Source organism: Hydra vulgaris, chromosome 12 (assembly GCF_038396675.1).
Source record: "Hydra vulgaris chromosome 12, alternate assembly HydraT2T_AEP".
Lineage (NCBI taxonomy): Eukaryota > Metazoa > Cnidaria > Hydrozoa > Anthoathecata > Hydridae > Hydra > Hydra vulgaris.
The window spans coordinates 83853886-83876148 of record NC_088931.1 but is presented as its reverse complement, the minus strand read 5'-3'; the positions used below and the strand labels follow the sequence as shown (position 1 = coordinate 83876148).

General features: G+C 30.4%; 1 protein-coding gene across 1 annotated transcript in view; it reads left to right on the top strand.

Annotated features, from left to right (window-relative positions):
• LOC105845302 (spindle assembly abnormal protein 6 homolog) overlaps positions 1 to 22036 on the top strand; it is a 62990-nt gene extending 40954 nt beyond the window's left edge. The window contains exons 15-20 of the mRNA XM_065814723.1: positions 2500 to 2553; positions 2639 to 2710; positions 8324 to 8405; positions 8598 to 8710; positions 9067 to 9135; positions 21498 to 22036. Coding sequence (XP_065670795.1) covers positions 2500 to 2553; positions 2639 to 2710; positions 8324 to 8405; positions 8598 to 8710; positions 9067 to 9135; positions 21498 to 21758 — 651 coding nt within the window. The 3' untranslated portion in view covers positions 21759 to 22036. The remainder of the gene's footprint in view (positions 1 to 2499; positions 2554 to 2638; positions 2711 to 8323; positions 8406 to 8597; positions 8711 to 9066; positions 9136 to 21497) is intronic.
• The last annotated feature ends 227 nt before the right edge of the window (positions 22037 to 22263 follow it).

Sequence of the window (22263 nt, the reverse complement as noted above, 5' to 3'; positions counted from 1 at the left end):
CTTCAGTGTGAGTGTTTGTTTGTAATAGATTCTTTGGTGTGAGTGCTTGTTTGTAATAAATTCTTTGGTGTAAGTGTTTTTTGTAATTAATTCTTCAGTGTGAGTGTTTGTTTGTAATAGATTCTTCAGTGTAAGTGTTTGTTTGTAATAGATTCTTCAGTGCGAGTGTTCTTTCGTAATAGATTCTTCAGTGTGAGTATTTGCTTGTAATAGATTCTTCAGTTTGAGTGTTTGCTTGTAATAGATTCTTCAGTGTAAGTGTTTTTTGTAATAGATTCTTCAGTGTAAATGTTTGTTTGTAATAGATTCTTCAGTGTGAGTGCTTGTTTGTAATAGGTTCTTCAGTGTGAGTGTTTGTTTGTAATAGATTCTTCAGTGTAAGTGTTTGTTTGTAATAGATTCTTCAGTGTGAGTGTTTGCTTGTAATAGATTCTTCAGTGTGAGTGTTTGCTTGTAATAGATTCTTCAGTGTAAGTGTTTTTTGTAATAGATTCTTCAGTGTAAATGTTTGTATAAAAAAAATAATATCCAAATAATTACTTTTAAAAGTCATGTTTATACAAAACCTAATTTAACTTGAATTAAGATTACTTATTATTTTGATTCATATGCTCAATATATTTTTTGGTGTTGTTGTAGTATATTTTTTTGATTCGATTGCAAAATTAGCATCTGCTAAGGTTGCATCTCTTTATTGTGCTCAGCATTTTCTTACCCCGGATTCTATTCTTTATCTCTATAAATCTCAAATCCGTCCTTGTATGGAATACTGTTGCCATATCTTGGGCAGATCTTCCAATGATGCCCTTTCTCTTTTAGACAAGATGCAAAAACGTATTGTAAACATAGTTTGACCTGCTCTTGAAGCCAACCTCCAACCAGTATCACATTGTAGTAATGCCACTTCTCTTTCTCTTTTCTACAAATACTATAATGGGCACTGATCTAAAGAGCTAGCGTCTCTTGTGCCATCTACTAAAATTCATTGTCGTATTACTTGTCATTCAATTAAGTCTCATCCTTTTTCTGTGACTGCTCCTAAGTGCTCCAAAAACTCTTAGTTGTCTATTTTTTTTTCCTTGAACATCAGTTCTTTGGAATTCGCTACCTTCATCTTGCTTTCCTGATTCATATAATTTTCAATCTTTTAAGTCTTACATTCATTGTTGTCTTGCTTTATAAACTTCATCTTTCCTCTTCTAGTAACTTCCAACTCTAATAGTGGTTGCTTGCAGTCTTGTTGGAAGTGAAGATATTGAAAAAAAAGATAATGTTGTTGTATATTTTTAGTCAAATTTTCAAAGCATTATTAACATTGCAAATTTTCAAAGCATTATTAACATTGCAAATTTTCAAACCATTATCAACATAGCAAATTTTAACAAACTAATGTTTTTATCTTGTATAAAAATTTTTTAAGCTTTTTTTCATGACTTTTTTTTTATGGAGAAATGGAGATTCAATACAATTAGATTTTAGTTGTGTAAGAGTTGCGTAACAGTTGTTTATAATGTTTTAATTCTGTTTCGATAGAATATAAAGATTAAACAATTTACAAAAATATCACAATACCTTGTGCCATTTTTGTAAATTTAAAAAATGAAAACAAAATATTGTTTATTTTTAAATTAATTAAAATTCATTCAATTAAATTAATTTTATAATTTTAAAAAGTTAACTAAAAATGCTAAAACTTTTCTTTTTTCACTTTTCCCCTGGTGGGAAAAAAATAAAACTCTGACATCATTACTTTTTTACAGTTTTGATTTTAAACATTATGATTGAGAGCAATTTTCTGGCTATTCATATTTTGACAGAATGTTGATGACAATTTAAGATCTGCTGGAAGTAACTCATCAAAATTCAATCAAAAATTGAAGAGAAGCTGAAGTGAACTGAAGTTGATGGTGAAGTTAATTGTCTCTTGATTGAATAGTAATAGCATGCCTCATTTCAAGTTTTAACAATGAATTTAACAATTTGTTGAAAAAATTTTATTTTCATCAACATTAATGCGATGGTTAAGATAAATTGTCATTTAAAACGCATATCTTTTGCACATAAGACATTGTCTAAAATATTGTTGCATTATAGTGCAACTGCATCACCATCCATCTTACATCTCATTCAACAATTATTTAAAAAAAAAAATTATTTTCTTTTATTGCTTCTACTTTTAATTTAGCAAGAAAAAATGGAGTTGGAGTGAATGAGGAAATGGAGTGGATGTAGAGGCATTATAATATTAGAATTATTTTCAAAAGTTTTTAAAATTTCTGAGACTATTATTTCTGTAAACTTCTTAAAATTGGGTTTATAAAAAAGTAGGCTCTATTATTTTAGTTTAGTTCATATTTTTATAGTTATTGGTATTGTATATTATTTATATTATTGGTATTATTTATATGTAATTATTATTAATCGGTCAGTGTAATTTTTCTTCATAAAAAAGGAAACAAAATTCATTTTTTTGTTAACTTTGTTAATCAAATTTTTTAGATGAAAATGATCAATGTTGTAATGACGAAACAAGAAAGACTAATAGAAGAAAAGGTATGAAAAGAAACAAATTTTTTATTTCAATTCTAAAATGAATGCAATTTTTTTCTATTTAGGATATAATCATTTTCTTTTTTAGGATATAATAATTTCACAAAAGGAAAAAGAACTTAAAGATATTGATCTTCAACTTAATGCTGTAAAAGATGAGGTGATAAAGTTTAAAAAGTTTTAACAAAAATTTTTAATTTTGTCATAAGTTATCTACTTTTATAATTTAATTTATTAATTTATTTTTTTCTATATAACTTACAAATTTTTTTTTACACCAGATATGCATTTGTAATGGTAAATGCATTGTTTGGTTTGGACTTTAAATATCTTTTTTGGACTATTTCCTTTCCTTTTTTTTCCTGAAAAGGAAAAAGTCTTGAACTTAGTTTTCAAAAATTTTTAAAACTAAACTGAGCAGAAAGTTCTTGTACCTGACTTTAATACACAGTAATATATACTATATTTGTTAATTGTATTTTTAACCCATTTTAGAGCTCTGCAAATAGAATTTTATGTGTTGGTGTGTGTGTGTTTGTGTGAGTGTGTATGTATGTGTGTGTGTTTGTGTGTGTTTGTGTGTGTGTTTGTGTGTGTGTTTGTGTGTGTGTTTGTGTGTGTGTTTGTGTGTGTGTGTGTGTGTGTGTGTGTGTGTGTGTGTGTGTGTGTGTGTGTGTGTGTGTGTGTGTGTGTGTGTGTGTGTGTGTGTGTGTGTGTGTGTGTGTGTGAAATAATAAAAAGTGCAAAATTGTTAAAACATTTCATATTATTCAATTTTTTTATATAGTTATATTGTTATAAACTTTTATTTAAACTTTTGTTCATTAGCCAATCAGTTTGGTTGGTTTATAGTATTTGTTTGAACACTATTTCAATTAAAGTACATGTCATATAGCTGTTTATTATCATCCAGTAATATTAGGGATATTTTATGCAATCTTTTATGCAATCTGTGGCATCAAAAAAAGTTTGAGACAAAATTTTAAAAAGTTACTTTATGTAACTGCAATAATCTAAAATGTTGTAAGTTGACAAAAAAAAGGTCACAACATTTTCGGTTCCAAGAAGGCTGCAAGCAACCACTATTAGAGTTGCAAGTTACTGGAAGAGAAAAGATGAAGTTTATAAAGCAAGACAACAATTAATGTAAGACTTGAAAGATTGAAAATTATATGAATCAGGAAAGCAAGATGAAGGTAGCAAATTCCAAAGAACTGATGTTCGAGGAAAAAAAAAAAACCAATAAGAGTTTTTTGAGGACTTAGAAGCAGTCACAGAAAAAGGATGAGGCTTAAATGAATGACAACTAATACAAGAATGAATTTTAGTAGATGGCACAAGAGACGCTAGCTCTTTAGAGCAGTGCCCATTATAGTATTTGTAGAAAAGAGAAAGAGAAGCGACGTTACTATGATGTGATAATGGTTGGAGGTCAGCTGCAAGAACAGGTTCAACTTTGTTTACAATGCGTTTTTGCACCTTGTTTAAAAGAGAAAAGATATCATTAGAAGATCTGCCCCAGATATGGCAACAGTATTCCATATAAGGCCAGATTTAAGATTTATAGAGATAAAGAATAGAATCCGGAGTAAGAAAGTGCTGAGCACAATAAAGAGATGCAACCTTAGCAGATGCTAATTTGCAATCAATTTGATATATGGTTTCCAAGAAAGATCAGAAGTAAGAGTTAATCCTAGAAGAGAAAGGTAGATGACTGATTGAGTACATTACCGTTCATAAATATAAGAAGATCTAAATTATTGCTATAATGGTTGGCTGAAAAAAAAAAGATTTTATCTAAATTAAAGTTCACCAGCCACTATAAGCCTCATGCTGTAGCAGAAGTAAGATCCTTTTCGAGCTCAAATGCCCCCTCCAAGCAATCAAAGAGTGTTGGCTTCTTATCAAGAATAAATGGTAATATCATCAGTGAACAATATGAACAGCAAATAGTTTTAGAGAGATCAAACTGTGATCAGAAGCACTAAAGATAAATGTGGAGAAACTGAGCACTGACTAGGATCAGAAACAAGATATAAGTCGAGTAAAGAAGGTAAATGATTTGGTTTTTTAGGAAACCGAGTTGGAGAGTTGACTCTTTTAGTTAAAGAATGTAAATGCCTTATGAATGTAAATGCCCTGGTCAAGCATGTGAAGTCTTTATGAATTAAAGGAAGATAACCATCAACACTAGGATGATACAACCAAACTCAAATTAGTCATACAAAGAGCAAGTAGGTCTGGTGAACTTAGCAAGAGATAAGGCTCAACAGAAAAAAAGTTACTTTGAAGACCACAACTATTAGTGAATGAGGTTTGGAGAACTTGGTGATGATGAAAAACTTGACTCAAAGCATAGATAGAACTCAGTACACTTAATTATAATCCAAGCAGTTGCCTCATTACTATTAATTATTTTGTTAATGGAATCAGCCTCTCTGAGAGCTACCACAGAGTTCAGGAAACCTGACTACCAGCTGGCCTCAGAGTCATAAAACTGAGTTTTAGAGCTGTACCTTCATTAGATGATAATAGAATGAGTTGCCTAGTCATAAAAACAGAAACACAAGCAAAACTCATGCATTGAGTCAAGAAGATTTAGCATTCAACATCGTAACGAAGAAGATCCAGCATTCAACACTGGAAACAATGTATTATAAATACATCTGCGTCAGCCTAATAGATGAAGAAGGGGTGCAAGGCCAATCAACAGATAGAATCTGTTTACCCCTTAAGTCTTTGCCTAGGAGGCCTTCTACAAGACAGTATCCAGATGCATTTAACAGATGCCCAAGATAAGTATTTTTATTGAAACACCATCTCTTGCTTTTACTCAACCAAGAGCCCAAAGGCGGGGGGTGTTATAAGTTGGAGTTGGCTTCTCCTAGCCTTTGCCTAAAAAAGAGTATCCTACAAGTTAGCATAAAACTTCAATTTCAATATTGTAACAATTTAATGATCTACCGTCTCATATTAGTCACAAAAAGAAAATATATTATATCTTTTAGTTCAACGTTGGAAAAAATTTTATTTAGTTTATATACTTTATTTAATGCTTTAAGTATTGTTAAATATTTTAAAAGTAACATCAACCTGAACAAAATATTTTTTTTGATCAAAACATTTCAAAATTTGTTGTGAATGAAAATCTTAAGAGAATTTTGATAGTTCTAATAAGGTAAGAAAAGAAAACATCCCATTTCCATAAATACATTTTTTATTTATTTGTAAATAAAAAGTGTATTAATGAAAAAGTAAAGCATTTTTTATTTATTTGTTATCAGGTTTATCTTTTTAAAGTAACCTGATAATGGAATTAACTAACTTGATAATGGAATTTATTAATCTGATAATGGAATTAATTAACCTGATAATGGAATTAATTTTAATGTTGAGTGGGTAATCATAATTTATTTTTAGGGTTTTATCAAAAAATTATTTTTTATATTAGCGTCTCAAAATATGAGGTAGTATTATAAATGCACATCCCATTCTTTTTCAACTGAAGATATTGGTCATATAGTTCAGCATATTAAATCATCTTGAGGGTATTTATCTTATTATGCAAAGACATTAAAGCATTTTTTTTTTTTGGATGAAAGTAAAAAATATAAAATGTATTGAATGTTTAAAGAATGTTTAAACTCCTTTATTATTTGTAAATTTTTCAACTTAATAAAGAACATTTTAAATGTTGGGCTTTGGTGATGGTAGAAAAATGATGGGTTTGAATACCATCAAAAGTGAGGTGAAGTGTTCTACCAATAAAATAAAGAGTTAAACATCTACAAGCACTCCAAAACACTTCAGTGATTCTGAAGTTTAATGCTTTGCTCCTCCAATATTCTTTTTATCCAAAAAGTTTATTTTTATTGCTGTTACAAAATAATTGGAAAATGATGATGTACAATTGACAGGATAAATGTTTCATATCCTACTAGTGGTCATTCTAATTAGAGATCAATTTAATCATTTCAATAAGAGATCATTCATGAAGTGTGGTAAAGAATCAATTCATCTACAGGGTGATTTAATCAAAAGTGTAAACTTTAAAATTGAAGAAAAATTGTATATCAAATCGAATTATTAAGTCCGATACACCATTTTAAAGATAAATTAAAAGGAAATTGAGTGATAAGAACTTATTTTTTATTTTTTTGTCAATATGACCTCCATTTTTTCAATTAATAAATGACATCTTTTTGTAAAATTCAAAAACTTTGATTCCAAAGCCGAAGTGTTTTTTTTTTGGATTTGTCTTGTGATGTTCTCTTTTAAATCATCCAAAGTCTTCGGTAATGGCTTATAAACTTTAGACTTAAGATAACCCCATAGAAAATAATCACATGAATTGAGGTCTGGTGATCGTGGAGGCCATTGTTGCTTGGTAATGAATTTCTCCCCAAATTTACATTGTAACCACTCTTGAACCATATTAGCTGTATGCGGAGTAGCCCCATCTTGTTGAAAGTAGTATTTTATGTGACTCTCAACTCTATAGTGCTTAGGCCAGAAAAAAATTTTAAGCATATCCAGGTAATTGTGCTGATTTACTGTCCTTCGAAAAAGTAGGGTCCGTAGATTTTTCGGCAGGAAATGGCACACCAAACCAAAACTTTCGCATCGTGCAACAGTTTCTCTATCCAATACTCAGGTATCTCATTCAGCCACATTCAGTTATTTTGCTTGTTGATCGACTCAGTAAGGTAAAAATAGGCTTCATCTGTAGTGATCAACCATTTGTGAACATCCTTTTCCAAGTCCAGCCACCATTGAGCAAAAATGACCCTTTTTTGTTTGAGTTGTAAATGTTTGAGAAGAATATCACGGCAAAGGCTGTATGAAATTTCAACATCAACTGAGGCTTTTCTGATCGACAATGTAGGATCTTCGAAGAAGAGTACTTTCAGCTTATTTCTGGCATTAATTCGAATGTCTCGCTCATTCCTCGGTTTTGGTGGCAAATCAAGTATTGTTCCGGTTGTATCAAATTTTTTAGATAATTTTGTGATAGCTGTTGCCGTTGGACATGGTCTGTTCTTAAATTTACTTCTATAAGCTCTCTGAACCAGACTTACGCTCTTCAACTCGACCATTTTTTTTGTTAAAAATATGCGTTTTTGAAAATCGTATCTCATGGCTATGCTGTTATTTTAATTTTTTTGAAATTATTACCATTAAATTTCCTTTTTAATGAGCTTTAAAATGTACTATCGCATGTAATGTATTTGCAATAAAAAAATTAATTATGTTAATTTAAAGTTTATACTTTTGATTAAATCACCCTGTATAAATCTTAATTAGAAACGCTGTTTTATAGATTTCATATAAAAAAAACCAATGCTATATAATATGAAACCTTAGTATTCTGCCTACTCATAAAGTGGTCAGTTTGAAAAGCTGCAATATTAAAAAGTGTTATCTCACTTATAATGTGCAGAGAAAGTTAGATTGGTGCTTTTTAGTTATAAGGTTATTAATTTTAGACAGATCAGAACACCTTTTGGTTCAATGTTTAGAATATTAATAATATTCTAAATATTGTTATTCCTGTAACAATTTGTTTCATATAACAATTAGTTGAGATCGGAACAAACCTATAATAATTGATTTTTTTTTTTTTTTGGTATGTGTTTATGCATGGGTGTTATGGATAATATTTTGTTTATACATGGGTGTTTTACATATATTCATTAAATGACACACAAGTCTGTTTATAAAATAACTGCAAGGTCTTTCTTTTGTTAATACTATCTAATTACATTTTTTCTAGAATAAACTGATGAAAAAAAAATTTGAAGAAACAAATCAAAAACTTAATGAGAGCCAAGAAGAACTAAAAAATAATGAAAATGGTGAGATTCCAAGGATTTCATTTTCTTATTTTTCCTTATCTTTAATCCTAATTTAAGTTTGTTTAAATTGTTTTATGAAAAAAGATTATTTATAAAATAAAAATATTTTCTGCTTAATTATTTCAGTAATTAAAGATTGAAATTTAAAATTTTTTAATGAGTTTAATAATTATCTAAAAATTATTGTTTTAGTTATCAATTGGTTAAATCGTCAACTGAATGAACACACAATAAACAAGCTATCTTCTACCCACAATGCAACTTTGATTTCAAGTAATAGAATGACCAATCAAGAGAGAGCATCTGTAAGATTACTATAAATTGTATTAATAACTAATTATATCATTAATAATATGTTGTGTCATTTATAAGTTTTAAAGAACTCAAAATCATTTATAAATTTGATTAAACACTTTGTGTCATTTAACTTATAAGTTTAAAAGTATACTTTTACCCCCTCCAAATTTTTAAATTCTAAATCACAAAACTAAATAGAAAAGACTGAGCTGTGCTTGTATTGTTTTATTTCATTTCTTGTATAAGTTTATCAGAAAGACAGTGAGGTGGAGACCTGGGTTTTTGTTTTAGTTCTTACCCTTTATTTATAGTAAAATAAAGGGTGACTTCTGTTTTAAGTTTTTCTGATTTTTTAACTATTTAGAGTCCAAGTACATTTCAATCTGGTCAGTATATACAACCTTATAACACTAATATACAATCATATAATCAGGTAAACATATAATTATTTTTTGGGAAGGCAATAGCATTTTTGCATAACTTTTTAGTATTCAAATGGTTTTTGAAAAGTTTTATAGGAGCTTTTTTCTAAATTGTATATATATATAAATCAGAAAGCAAGTTCTATTAAGTTATATATATATATATATATTTATATATATATATATATATATATATATATATATATATATATATATATATATATATATGTATATATGTATATATATATATATATATATATATATATATATATATATATATATATATATATATATATATATATAAATCAGAAAGCAAGTTCTATTAAGTTATATATATATATATATATATATATATATATATATATATATATATATATATATATATATATATATATATATATATGTATGTATATATGTATATATATATATATGTATATATATATATATATATATATATATATATATATATATATATATATATATATATATATATATATATATAAATCAGAAAGCAAGTTCTATTAAGTTATATATATATTTATATATATATATATATATATATATATATATATATATATATATATATATATATATGTATGTATGTATGTATGTATATATGTATATATATATATATATGTATATATATATATATATATATATATATATATATATATATATATATATATATATATATATATATATATATATAAATCAGAAAGCAAGTTCTATTAAGTTGGAAGTTACTAGAAAAAAAGGATAGAGTTATAGAGCAAGGAAACAGTTGACAAAAGACTTAAAAAGTTGAAGGTTGTATGAGTCAGAAAAGTATGAAGATGGGGTTCCAAAGGGTTGAAGTTTAGGGGAAAAAATTAGATAAATTAAAGTTTTTAGAGCATGCAGGAACAGATTTTCCTTTTTTTCTTCTCCTTGCTCTGTAACCTTTTTTTTTTCTAGTAACTCCCAACTTAATGGTGGTTGCTTGCAGCCTTGTTGGGAGTGAATCAAAATAAATAAAAAAAATGATTGAGTAAAATAATGAGACAAGTTAAGTGAGAATGAGTTTTGCTCTATTGAGCTTAGCAGATAGAGCAGGTCTAACTACATTTACAATGCATTTTTGGACCTTGTCTAGAAAAGAAAGAGCATCATTAGAAGAACCAACCCAAATATGACAACAGTATTCCATATAGGGACAAATAAGAAATTTGTAGAGGTAGAAAATGGAATCAATAGTAAAAAATTGGCAAGCATAGTAAAGAGAAGCAACCTTAGCAATTGGTTATATATGTTATATATGTTAATATATGGTTTCCATGAAAGGTCAGCAATAAATGATAATCCAAGAAGACATAACGAAGAGGACTCAGTGAGAGGGTTGCCATTCATTAATATAGTCATTAATGTCAACAGTATTGAAACAAAACCCAGTTATTTGCAAATAACTGAGTTTTGTTGGAGTTAATAAAAAGTTAGTAAATAACTGGGTTTTGTTGGAGTTAAAATTTACAAGACACTGTAAGCCCCAATCTGTTACAGAAGTGAGATCAGATTCAAGGATTGAATCTGATCTCACTTCTGATCATTCATTCTTTTTGTCAAGACAGGAGTATAAAGTTAAGTAACCAGCATAAAGAGCTACTTTAGATGTAAGGTTGTTGGGAAGACCATTAATGTAGATAAGAAACTAAACAGGACCAAGTATAGAACCACTAGGAACCCCAGGATTTACTGGAAATGAAAAAAAGTGTTAGCCTTCAAGGATGATTTTAATGAAGCGGTTCTAACAAAATGATTTGATATCTTTTTACATAGATTTCTTGCAATAATAAACAGCCCTTTGTTCTCAAATGTTGTTCTTTCAAAAAAGATGAAAAAAATTAATATTACAATTAGATATAGCAACTGCACAAGAAGAACTTAGAACTGACAAAAAGGATCCGTTCCTAACTCCTGGAGGTTATGTAGGAGATGCATTCATCAGCTGAGAGAGACATCAGCCTAAAGACTGTCAGGAAGGAAATCACAAAGAGTCCCAGAAAATCACAAAAAGAATCCCATGGTAGTAGTAAGTAGTGTGGTGATAAAGTGAGTCTGAAAAAGAAGTTTGAGATGAAAGATTTATAGAGATCATTACATGGTCAGAACCACCTTAAGGAGAAAAGGGAGAAACTGAACACAAGCTAGGATCAGAGACCAGACATAAATCAAAGAGTAAAGGTAAATGATTAGGGTTGTCAGGAAAACAAGTCACAAAGTTAACTATCTGAGTAAGAGATTGAGTAATGCAAAAGTTTTAGGCTTTAGTGCCACCTCGGTCAGTGGCATTGGAGCCAAGTCATTCAGTGTGATGAGCATTAAAGTTACCAATAACAACAGTATTGGCAGAGCGGTAAAGAGAGAGGTCAATTTGATCAGAAATTACATCTAAAAGAGTGCATTCTTGCAAAGAAGGAGAATGATAAAGAACAAAGAGAAAGGTGATAGAGTGAAGAGGTGCTAAGTTGAAGCACATAAAAGAATGGTAAAAGAATTCGAACCTGATTTCACAACAAATAGGTGAATTGATGCATATGTATACCCCAAGCCAAGCATGTGACTATTGGAGTCTTTGCGAATCAAAGGATAGTACCTATCAACACTGAAATCTGAAGAAGGAATAATGGAATTTAAATTAGTCTCATTAAGAGCAAGCAAGTCTGGTGAATTTTGCAAGAGGTAAGATTCAACTGATGGACGGTTGCTTTGCAGACCATGAATATTTGTAAAAGACATTAAAACAGTTAGGTGGTGGGGATGGTTTTTAACCATTTAATGGTGTGTTAAATATTTTACGTTACTTTTGGCATGATTTGTTCAAGTTTAAAGAGAACTTGATTCATTCATAGATAATGCACGGCCTCCTAAGCAATGGGCTATGCAGTTGCCTCAGTTCTGTTAATTAACTCTAAGGAGACCACATAAGGAGCCCTAAGTTGTAACATAGGGCTCCTTATGTGGCCTTGACACCAAAAGCATTAACATTGCCTAGGAGACTTTCTACAAGACAGCAGCTGGATGCAGTTAACATCTGCCCAATATAAGTGTACTTATCTAGACACCATCTCTAGCCTGTACTCAACCAAGAGCCCCAAGGCAGGGGATTTTTAAGTCAAACTTTATTTCTTCTTGCCTTTGCCTAAAAAAGCAAACCTTACAAAGCAGCAAGGCATGAGGCTGTAGTACTGGGTTACATGATACCAATAGAAGGGTGATTGTATTGATCCTGAACCTGAATTTGAAAACATATAGTAAAAATGAGTAGAAGTTTTGCCTGGAGATCCTGGCATCATTAGTGGCATCATCAGTGGCATCAGCCACTTCAGGGTTGCATATTTGTCATTTATTGTTTATTTATTTTTAATTTTTCTCATTATGATAAAAGACAAGAAAAAAAACTAAAAGATGAAAAAAATATTATGGAGAGAGGAAGCTATTTATGAAAAAAAAATGTACCCCTCTTATATCATCATTAATTTTTAAATTTTATTTACACTGATATACAATTTTTGTTGTGTGAAAACTACAGACATGTAAATAAGTGTTTCTTTTCATGCTGTTCTCCGAATATGTAATCCAAATTTTTGTACCATGTCAAGATTGGATTTGCAGTTCAACATTTAATAGTATAGAAAAAAGTTAAATTTGTCTTTTCAGTGATTTTTGTTTATGAGCAACACCAGGATTATGATGTTTCAATGAAAAGAAATATTCGGCCATCATATTCACATTCCATCGATATTGGTATTGACTCTCCATTTCACAAATGTTCTGATGAAACCTTTCACTTTGCTCTTCACTGTATGCACCAAGATCCACAGAAAAGTTAGCAACATGTATGTCAAAAAAAGTGCAACTTGATACTCATGCAGGCAACCTAAAGCCTGAAGTTTGTCTACCATGTTCTTAACAAGACTTATGTAGCTGTCTGACTTGAAGTTACCTAAGAAACTGTTGACAATATCTTTGAAAGCATTCCATGCAACCCATTCAAATGTTGTCAATTTAGATGTAAACTCCTCATCTTTTATTACTTTTTGGATCTGCGGCCCAACAAAGATATTTGCAGTCAACTTTGCTTCACTTATATGTGGAAATTTGTCTGAAAAATATAGAAATCCAGAGCCTGTATGGTCCAAACTCTTTACCAAAGCTTTTATTAACCCCAATTTTATATGGATTGGTGAAAGAAGAACTCTACTATGGGCTGTAACTTGACGCTTGGGTTAACTTGATTTCCTGTTACTTGACTTTCTGGGTGAATTCTTTTCTTGGTGGCTACACTTTCTTGGCATGATGCTCAGTCAGAGTCTGCTCTGCTATCCTAAACACACAAAAAACATAGAAACTATGCATACCCTCCTTGGAGCCCTAATATGATGGCTAAGGCCTTTAAATCCCCACATATCAACCACTTATGCTGGTGGTACAATGAACTGAGAAGCAGTTTCATGTTTTCATGTGTCTCTTTCAGCGTTACAGAGTATGCCACCGAAAGTGATGATACTGTGTTTCCATTAAATAGAATAACTGCTTCCACACTGCACTTTGATGAATCAATCGCATTGTAAGCAATTCTTATAATTGAGAACTTGAGCTGTCATCACTTTCAATATCATCCAGCTGAGTAGGAGAGGTAGGCAATATCATAATGTACCTCATGGCTGATGGTACATTATAATATTGTCCCTGCTTCTCTTGTTGAATCCGACGACATTTGCCATGCAAAAGAAACAGTCTGTCACATGATTTATAGGCTCAGGCCAAATCACACCAAATAGGCTCAGGCCTATTTGGTGTGATTTGGCCAAATCATAGGCCAAATGGGATACTTTTTACTTTACTATTAAACCAAGATTTCACAAAGTTTACAAATAACATAAAACACCTGTGCTAGATTCATACAATGTCTTGGCATAGCAAATCTAATTTTGGATTTAAATTTGGGTTTAGAATTAAAAACAATTAATTAATTCAATTCTAAAACAGATAATCTTGTATTCATTTAAATATCCAACCACATAATTGGTTGATTAAATACAACATATTGATAGCTCAGTAACATATTGATAGCTCAGTAACATATTGATCGCATATCATGGTCTATGATTATATTGTACATTTGTACTAAAAATTGGCTACCCCCTGTCCAGGGTACAGGCAAATCTAATCATTAAAACAATTTCATGACAGAGACATAATAAGGACAAGCATAAACTTATGATATAAGCATAAACCTTGTAAACAAACATTTTAATTGCAGTTTTTTTCATATAAACCAGTGTTATTAAGCTGTGATGAAAAAACCAGTCAGCATTAGTTCAGTATTTAATGGTTTCTAGATTCAGTAAAACAATGGTAAGATAAAGCAAGATAATCATAAGATACTCATTTATCTTTTCTACCATGCGATTGATGTTGTTCATCAGCTTTTTCTTAGAAAGCACCTAGAAACAGTTGCATGCCAGAAATTATCTGGGGTTTGTCCCCAGTGTTGGCCTTATTTCTAAAATAAACGATTTAAAGCAATAAAACAATAAATATTTTAAACTTTACATCAGTGTTTTTGATAAGGATTTATGTGTGTTTAATGTGAACCATGCTCATCTAGTGTCTATAAAAATTAAATTTTATCTATCTGTACTACATGTCCATGGCCTTCTCTGGTTAAACTTAGGTTGTATACACACCTCTATACTGGTCTGTCTTCTCTTGAGATCTGGTTTTAATTGCTTTTGTGAGCATTTGCCTGGCTTGTGTTGCCTCCAGCTAATGCAATAAGAAATTTGACCTTAAATGTTAAATGTGTTTTTCACGTTTTCAAAGTTTCTTCTTTTGCATGTAAAATAAAAAAATGAGAGACTAATTTCACTTAAAACCCAATACTTTTAATGATTTAATTTATTTGTCTTTCAAATATTTATATCTTACTTTAACTTAAGGCTTTTGTATGAAGATTAGTTATTATTTGTAATATATATGTTAACTATTTGTAATATATATGTTAATTATTTGTAATATATATGTTAACTATTTGTAATATATATGTTAACTATTTGTAATATATATGTTAACTATTTGTAATATATATGTTAACTATTTGTAATATATATGTTAACTATTTGTAATATATATGTTAACTATTTGTAATATATATGTTAACTATTTGTAATATATATGTTAACTATTTGTAATATATATGTTAACTATTTGTAATATATATGTTAACTATTTGTAATATATATGTTAACTATTTGTAATATATATGTTAACTATTTGTAATATATATGTTAACTATTTGTAATATATATGTTAACTATTTGTAATATATATGTTAACTATTTGTAATATACATGTTAACTATTTGTAATATATATGTTAACTATTTGTAATATATATGTTAACTATTTGGTGTAAAATATGTTTATTATACAAATGTTTATTTTGTTTATTTATTATGTAATTTTTGTTTATTATGCCTATTTATCTATTTAATATTTATATTTAAATTTAATATTTATATTTATATTAAACATCATTATTAGCATTACTACTTAACATCTTACTTAACATAAAGCACTTGGGCTATACAAATATGTTATTATTTTACTGTTATACCTTTAGTTTGAACTGAAACTTGACACAAGTGTCTAAGATTTTTTTGAAGTCAAGTTTATGTAGCTTGCCAAGATCAACTATATTTTTTTAAACTCAGAGCTTAAGTATGTCTATTTTAAGTCATGAAAAAATTGTTTTTCCAAAAATTGCGCTAATTAGAGGATGGAAACAAATATACCCAAAAAATAGGCATCAGCTGCCGAAATTTTCTTTTTTGTAACAATTATAATGTCTTAAATTAGATGAAAATTTATTTGAGGATTTAAAATTTTATTAAAAAACAATATTATGTAAAGCTTACACTCCTTTTGTTTTGAGAAACTATAACTTACTTTAATAACAACTTTTAAATGCTAAATGCATAGGCGCTGGAAGTATTTAAAGACTGGAGGGGCAGAAATGGGTGGGGCTTGGGAAGGGGTACCCCTCCCTGAATGGGGTGTTTGGGGGGGGTGTTATCCCACTGAAATTTTTTTAGGCATAATTAATCCTGCTAAATGCAGATTCGCAATCCTTTTTAAATCATTATATTTAAATATTTGGTACAAAACAAAATCTACCAAAAACAATTACAGTTACTGTAAAAAATGCCCAAATACGGATGAACGTTCACCGGTTTTAGCCACAAACTCCTCCATGAGTGCTGTAATGTCGACCTTGTCTAGGTAATCTTTGTTAATGTGCATTAAAGCGAGGTGAGTGAGGCGACTCTGTAACATTGTTGTTTGCAGCCAAGTATTAAGCCGTCTCAATGCACTGAAGGACCTTTCAGAACCAGCTACGGATTATGGAACAGATAAACACAACACAACTACTTGTTCCACCATGTCAAATAACCTGTGGGTACTTGGTTCAAGGTCTTTTAAAGCTGCTGCTAGCTGGTGTAAATCTTTAGGCAGTGACTTGTCCTTAAACAACTGTGGAAGCAGTTGCAGCTGTAACTGCAACATAGGAATATTGACATTATTTGGCAATTTTTGCTGTGGCATGCTGGCTAGTATGGCTGCATTACTTGTGGATGTGCATGAACCTATCAAAATGACTTCTGTGCTTGCAATTTTATGCAATCCTTCTTGGTTAAAATGGCGCTGCAGTGCTGCAACTGAGTGGTCAATGGCTTCGAAGAGACTTTTCTTCGAGATAACATCTGTAGTTAATTGTCCTACATTACGGCTTTGAGCTCCGTGCGAGAAACGAGCAGGAGTATTAACTGTGGAACTATGCTGTGCCTTAGGCAGCTCAAGATTCAGTGTGGTAGCTTTCTCAATGGCCTTCCTGTGTAATTCTGAAGCAAATTCATCATTACGCAAGTCTTGAAGTTGAGCCAGAAGGAGTTGAACACATTTTTCAGCAGCTGATGCACTCAGTGATGGGCTCTGTAAAGCTTTGGCTACCAATTCAAATTTGGAAAACAGAGCATCGCATAATAGGACTCCATAAAAGGTTTGTGCTATAGAAACTTGTTTGGCTAAGCCTGAGATTTTAGCCCTTGCATCAACACGTACTGACCTGTCGCTTGCTAGCTGAAACAATGTTTCATAAACTTCTCCATAAGTTGTCATAATTCTACTAATGATTTTTGCCCTAATGCACCATCGAGTTAGACGTAAGCTGACCAAGTTCAGAACAACATCGTCTGAACCAAACAAAGATTCATACAATGCCTTTTTCTTTGAAGACTCTCTTATGATTGTTCCAACATCAGGCACAAATTGAATTGTATCAATAACCATTTTTACTTCAAAGCAGACCCCTTGTAAAACAAGATCCAATGAATGATTTGTGCAGTGAACATACACTGCCTGTGGGTAAGTTTCTCCGAGACAAGCTCTTACTCCAGATAAGTATTTGCTCATGTTACTGGCTCCATCAAATGCATAGCCAACTAGTTTATTTATGGGTATTGTGCAGCGGGTAATCACATCAGTTATGGCATTAAACAATGTTTCAGCTGTGCTGTTCTGGCAATTGTAGAAACCCATAAAGCATTCCTGTACTTTTAAATTAGGGCCTACATACGGTATGCTGACAGAAAACTGCACATGACCCGCCACATCTGCAGTTTCATCAGCTGTAAGGCAAAGATATGAGCACTGTGATATATTAGTGGCAATGCTTCATTGAACTGAATGTGCAAACATTTGAATAATTTCATTTTGTATTGTGTCTGACATCCATGTGTCGCGTTTGTTTAACCACTCTTTCACAGAGGGTACATCTTGTACCCGTTCTAGTACAAGCTGCCATAGATTTCCATCATGATTTTCTCCTCCTCTCAATGCCAGACCCTGTCGATTTTAAATATTTAATGCTCGAAAATATTACTTTCAAAACAGTTCGAGCGATGGCCTGAGATGATGACACTTGTTCACTCAAAATAGCAGATATAGGATTGCTTAAAGTTACTAGTTTCTTATTCACAGCTTCCAAGCAGTTGAAACATCAAACAGAATCTGTCTCAGGAACATAGTGTAACCATGGCCATTTTGTAAACCAAATACTCTTGCAGGACCTTTCGTACTGATCTGATGCAAATTTCTTAGTTGGGAATTTGTACGTAGAATGGGGTTAAAAGGGATAAAGGACCAGGGCAGTACCTGTTACTGCCGGTACAGCAGGTTTGCTTGACTCAAACTTGGCAGAGAAAGTTTTTGATCCATCAACACAGCCATCTGTGGTAGACACAGATGACTGTGTTGATGGGTCAGAATCATACTGTGAGGATGTAGCGGTTTCACAAGCACAATCACCAGTTTCAGTTTGGCCCATGTCTGACCTAAAGGATTTGGATATGGATATTACATACATTTGACTTTTTAGTATTTGTTAAAAAAATATATTTTCAGTAGTCTTGCGATTATGAAATGCTGCCGTAAAATGATCGCAATGCGTATGCTAGCTAACCTAGGCAACTATTTAGTACAACCGTCTGTTCCATGATTTAAATTTAATATATTAAATGCTTACTAACCTCGCTCTTGAAAAGAAGACGTCTATAGTCCTTAAACGGAGCTTCTTTGCTTCTGACATTGATTGATTTGTTAAAGAATTGTGCGATTAAACATTAAAACAAATTTTGCTTTTTTAAATTTTATTTCATTTTCATGGAGTCTGTACTCTATAATCTGTACAATGAAATTTTTTTACTAATCGAATTCTATTGAAAAATTCTTAATTTAGTTCTCTTTTTTGTCATGAACTTTGAAACAATAGATTTTCAAAAGTTGCGTTTTGAAAACTAAAAATTTTTTTTTTGCGACTGATTTATATGAGGGCGATATTTTCTTTTCTACATATTTTGTTATTAAAACTTTTAAAGCTGAACTCCAAACTAACAGAGGAAAGTTCACGGTAATACACATCAACATCAGGAACTTAAATACAAATATTGATAAGCTAAAATACTTTCTTATCGAATGCAAAAGTTCTTTCAAAAAAAAAATTTTGCATTCTTTTGAATGCAAAAGTTTTTTTTCTTCAGAGTGCATAAAATTATCGCTGTTTTGAATCGCGGATAGTGACATTTTGGAGGGGGGGCAGAAGATATCTTCTGCCCCCGGTGCAGAAATTTTGGGTAGGCAGTTGCCCATCCTGCACCCTATGTTTCAGCACCTATGGCTAAATGATTTTTTATGAAATTTTAGTTTTATTTATTAGTTTCAGTCTTATTTAGGGAAATAGTTGTTTTTGTATGGAAAAAAATATTCCCCGCATTTAGGTACCTTATTTTTAGGGGTTTTATGTTCTCTGATTCGAATTAGCACAACTTCTGGCAAAACATTTTTATACAACATTTATGAACATAAAAAAGTTTGGAGTTTTGAATTTTAGAAATTTCCTGCAACTTACTTAACTCAAATACCAAAAACTCCACAATAGTTGGTTTGGCATCTGCTGGCTGCTAACTTGTCTAAGTTAAGAGCTTTAAGCAATCTTCATATTAGAACTGTTTTAGGCAGTGAGGTACTTTTGTAGCTCATTGAATACGTTTGATGCATTTTATGACTTTGAATAATTATTACAGACTAGGGTTGCAAGTTCTAAATGCGATCTGATATACATCATCATTTTAATTACACAGCCGGATATCTTGCTTTTCAGAGCGAAAAGTTAAAAGAGTAACTTTCAAAGGTTTTCATAAGTCTTTTAAAATAGTTTATTTAATATGGTTATTCTTAATTTATTTATTATTAAATTTATTTAATAGTTTGTTCTTGATATGATGCTTTAGAGTTTATTCTTGATACTTGTGCCGGGTATGGTTAATATCTGTGACGCAGTTTACTGTAAAACTATTTATAAAAAGAAAAAAAATTAAATTGATTTTATTCATGAAAGGCAGTTTTTCAATTTCAGGAAAATAATCTAGACTTATTTGAACAGTGTAAAGTATTTATCAATCATAAGTCATGGAAGTCATTTTGAAAAAAAAATAAAAATTGACAAAAGAGTAACATTAGTTTGGGATTTAAACCCCCTTTCCATCTATTTATTGCTTTTAGGCATTTTAGAAGTTTCAGAAGCTATTGTAGCTGATGAGGAAATAGTGTAGCATGTTTACACATGCTATATATCATTGTAAGTTCAATCGCCTCCACAATTTTGAAGTACCGCTTGATCAACCAAAATTTCATCAGTTCTGTTAAGTTACTTGCTTATTCTTCAATATACATCAACAAAGGCATATAAACTCTTGTTAGAGCAGTCTCCTTTACAGTCATTTAAAAAAAAAGGATAGCGTCGAACCATTAAAATTTATAAAATGTTTCTTAAAACAAAATTGATAAAGATTTATTAGTACTAATAGATGAAATGTTCTTGCCGAAGGAGCAACAATATTAAGGTAGTAGAATGGTAGGAGTAGATAATAAAGGAATTATATATAAAGACGTAATATTCTTCATGATTGTTTCTGTAAAAAAGAAATTTAGCTTTGTTATAAAAGCTATACCAGAGGTTAAGATTGAGGGTAAATGGCTTGATGACCATGCTGATCAGTCCATTACATCTCTACACGAAAATGGTTTTCATATCCATAGTGTAATTTCTGATAATCATTCAACTAATATTTCTGCTTTTTCAAATTTGATCAATATATACAAGAACATCAACCTCGTTAATAATATTACTTTTCCTACAAAATTTAATTAGTTCAAAATATTTTATATTCCTTACTTTTTGCATTGAACATTTTTATGATGTTATTGGTGAACAATTTTAATGATGTTATTGGTAAACAATTTTATGATGTTATTGGTGAGCATGTGTACATGGATTGTTGGTAATGACATGCTGATAATGTACATGATTAAGTTACTTCAGTCAAGCCCAAGAGATAATAAACAAAGTGTACCACTTTCTCACATATACATTCTACTACTTCTACAGTTATTGAATGTTATTTTTCCGATGTTCAATCGCCATTTTAATGATGATTGAACATCGATTAAAAATATTAAAATAGTTGAGTAACAGTTGTTTTGAGAAGGTAGAAAGAAAAAAAAAAAATTTTTTTTAGTTCTTAATAAGGTTTAATAAAAAGGTAATGACTCTTTAGTGAAATACAAATTGTAAAAAAAAGTTTGTCATCCAACAACAACTACAACAACAACAAAAATTAAACATATGCTTTATTTTTTATATTGTCTAGGTACTAATACTCTAAAACCCTGACTCTACGAAGTACTAATTTAAACTGTTTATATGTTTATATTTGCAGATCCATTATCGACCTATTTTAAAAAAGCCTCAATTTCAATCTGATGGAATAAGTCCTATAGCTCCACAAGTTCAATTTCCACAAGTTCAAACATTACGACAAAAACAAATGTCAACTCCTGTTGTAAATGAAGAAGTTATTGATCCTAAATATTTGATGCGCAAAAGGCCGGAAGAACTTAAAGAAAATCACGATCCCTCGACAGAGATTAAAAGAAATAGCCCTAAACCTCTACTTGTGGCCACGTCAAATGGTGTTTGAAGCTTTTGTTTAAAAATTGCATTCGATGCTGAAAAATGTAGAGTCGTAAATGGTGAAAATGACATCGTTTTCATGACAGTTAAATAATGCGCTGAATCTAAATAACTCTTCGTTTTAAGATATTGTGTGACGTCCTGTTTAGTCGAGATATCGGATCATTCAACAAGATATCAATTTAACAGTGAACGATTAAAAAAAAAAAGTTCTATAAAAAATCTGGAATAATTTATAGTTTGGTTTGAAATTATTTTTTATAAAAATTTATTTTTTCAAATAAATAATTAACTTTTTTTTCCCGAATACATCGAAAATGAAGCATAAGAAACATCATAAATGATTATCTTTTTGAGAAACTAGTGCGATTCTTGCTAATTTAACAAATGGACAATTAATTATAACAGACGCTTAATGGTAAACTTCAAAATTTTCTAATATTGAACTCACTCAAGCGAAACTAATCTTTTTGTTTTTACTACAAAAGATTATGATTAACAAATAAATTAAA